This window comes from Vicia villosa, linkage group LG2 (genome assembly GCF_029867415.1).
Source record: "Vicia villosa cultivar HV-30 ecotype Madison, WI linkage group LG2, Vvil1.0, whole genome shotgun sequence".
NCBI classification, from domain to species: domain Eukaryota; kingdom Viridiplantae; phylum Streptophyta; class Magnoliopsida; order Fabales; family Fabaceae; genus Vicia; species Vicia villosa.
In genome coordinates, this window is record NC_081181.1 from 160671682 (window position 1) to 160674147 (window position 2466).

Genomic DNA, 2466 nt, shown 5'->3' on the forward strand with positions numbered 1-2466 from the left:
GGACCTACATGCACGCTCAGAGTACCAACCCTAGCAATTATATGACGAGATTGGTACCACTGTTAGTTATATTATTTTGGTCCTTCTTTGTTGTATATTGATTTGTTTTATTTGTCACTCTCTTCAATGTTTCAAGCACAAAACAAATCACTGATTGCTCAGTTGAATAGTGAATTATAAGTTAGAGAGTAAAAGCTATTCATGCCAAATTAAGGATCGCTATCTTACCTTTCTTTATCAAAATTTATTTTGATATATCTTCTATTGTGGTTAATTTACTGTAATTATCCATTAGGTATTTCATTAACAAAATTTATACAACAATAGTTAATGTCATTAATTATTATTAATACTTTGGATCTTCCTCAATTTTATTCAAAACAAAATAGTGCAGTTTGAGAAAGTAATAATAAATTTTTACAATAATGGAGAAAGAAGTAACAAAATTCATAAATTTTCTTATTAAAATGATGTAAGACTTATAAATCTTACAACTATTCTTGGCTAGAAATTTTCCATTATTGCCAAAATTGACATACAAATCAACCCAACAAAAAGTGCTAAACTTGCACCAAGTTGTAGCCTAAAACTTCTTAGCATTTTTGAGTTCAAGAAATCAGCAGCAATAAGATCAACAAGTGCCATGTTAATAAGAACCCCTGCAGATGCTGATAGAAGAAACCCTTCAATTATTAATGCCTTTGGACTATTTGCATTGTAGATATCTGATATTCCAATGCCAATTCCAATTCCAATTGGAAAAATTAGACAAAAGAATAGTACCATGATTGCAACCTTAGAATATTTGAATTGTGCCTGATAAAATAGAACCACATAAAATAGAACCACATAAAATATTCGTCACAGTTAAAACATAATTAAGTAGAACTTTAATTTATCATGTTATGATTAAACTACGATTAATCTATACAGTGTTTTGTATAATAAAAGACGGCATGGATACCTGAGAAATGCAGCCACCAAGTCCTATTCCTTCAAAGCATTGATGAATTGTTAATACAGCCACTAAAGGTTTGATTGTTTTAGCACTTCTTGACACACCAAGAGATATCCCTAAAATGACTGAATGCAACACAATACCTAGCTCCAAAATCTGCATAAGTTTTATCATATGATTAACCAAAAATAAACTCAAATTTAATGCAAAAAATCATGCAAGAATTGAAAAAAATTGTTTGTATATGAAAAAATCAATGCGATCGTTTGACGCGTAATAATAAATAATAGATAATAGAATTTATGAGTTACCTGAGAAACTATGATATACCGAAGACGATTTGTTGAATCTAATTTATCGGATGCAAGTTCGAAGTTATGAACATGATTACTATTATCATTAGCTTCATGAATTTCAACATCCTCAGCCAATGGTTGAGGTTTTTTCATTTCAGATCTCTTTTTGTATCCAATAATCAAAGCTTCCATAATTAATGTTCCAATGGCTGTCACCATTGTAACAAAACTCGAGAAAGGAAACAGTTTCCACGGCTTTTCGCCTATACAAGGACTCGATAAGGCCTCGAAAGCATCGGGAAGTATGTGTATGAACCCGGTCGCTAAAATCACTCCAGCTGCAAATGCTTTAATCAAGAAATAAAAATCATTCTCCGGATTTAAATATGAAATTCTTTTTGCAAAGATTGGAATACACACACCAATTAAGCTAGAAACCGAAACTGTTGCCATAGCAATTATTTTGTATTTCAATGCCTCAGATACTTTATGATTAGAATCTTGTTCTTCATTTTCACAGCTACATTCTGAACAAACTAAGCTTTGTTGAAGAAGAAAAATTATACAAATGGTTATAAATTTGCTTGTTGCAAACTTGATCATTGTATCTAAAGCTTTGAAAATAAAGAGAATATGAGAAGAATGTTTTTGTGGCTGAAAATGATTTTGTTGAGATAAAATTTCAAGTGCTTGAAAGAGAGCATATAGAAAACAAAAGCAACAGATAATAGCAAAATAGTTTTTTGTTTGTTTTATTTAAAAAAATATAGTTTATATAGCTAATAGATAGTTGATATGTACAATGAAATTAGTTTATGCTAGATAACACCTAAGGAGAATATTAAAGTGGTTGTATTTGTCACCTTTGGAATCTTTGCAAAGAATAATAAATTTTATATTGTGTCTTTATCAACATTGCATTTTTGGATATTTTATTTTGGTTTGTGTTTTAATTATAGATTTTTTTTCTATTTTCATTTTAAGTTTTAGTACATGAAAACGATATTTTGTTAAATAAAACTACGAAAAGTTGCACGAGTTTGTCATAAATGTTAATGCTAATTAATAAAAATATTAATATATTTTATTAATTGAAAAAAATGTAATATTAATTTAAATGATATAATTAAAATTAAATAATTTATGTATCATAACAAAAAAAATCAGATACCAAAAGAGATAACTTTTTCATTTTGTTTTGAACACGTGCAT

General features: G+C 28.5%; 1 protein-coding gene across 1 annotated transcript; it reads right to left on the minus strand.

Annotated features, from left to right (window-relative positions):
- Window positions 1-442: 442 nt before the first annotated feature.
- LOC131647263 (probable zinc transporter 12) lies at window positions 443-1961 on the minus strand. Its single transcript, XM_058917173.1, has 3 exons — window positions 1270-1961; window positions 965-1114; window positions 443-816 (listed from the first exon to the last, which is right to left on the minus strand). Exons 1-3 carry the CDS (start codon window positions 1855-1857, stop codon window positions 505-507), a joined length of 1050 nt encoding a protein of 349 aa, XP_058773156.1. The 5' UTR covers window positions 1858-1961; the 3' UTR covers window positions 443-504.
- Between the last annotated feature and the right edge of the window lie 505 nt (window positions 1962-2466).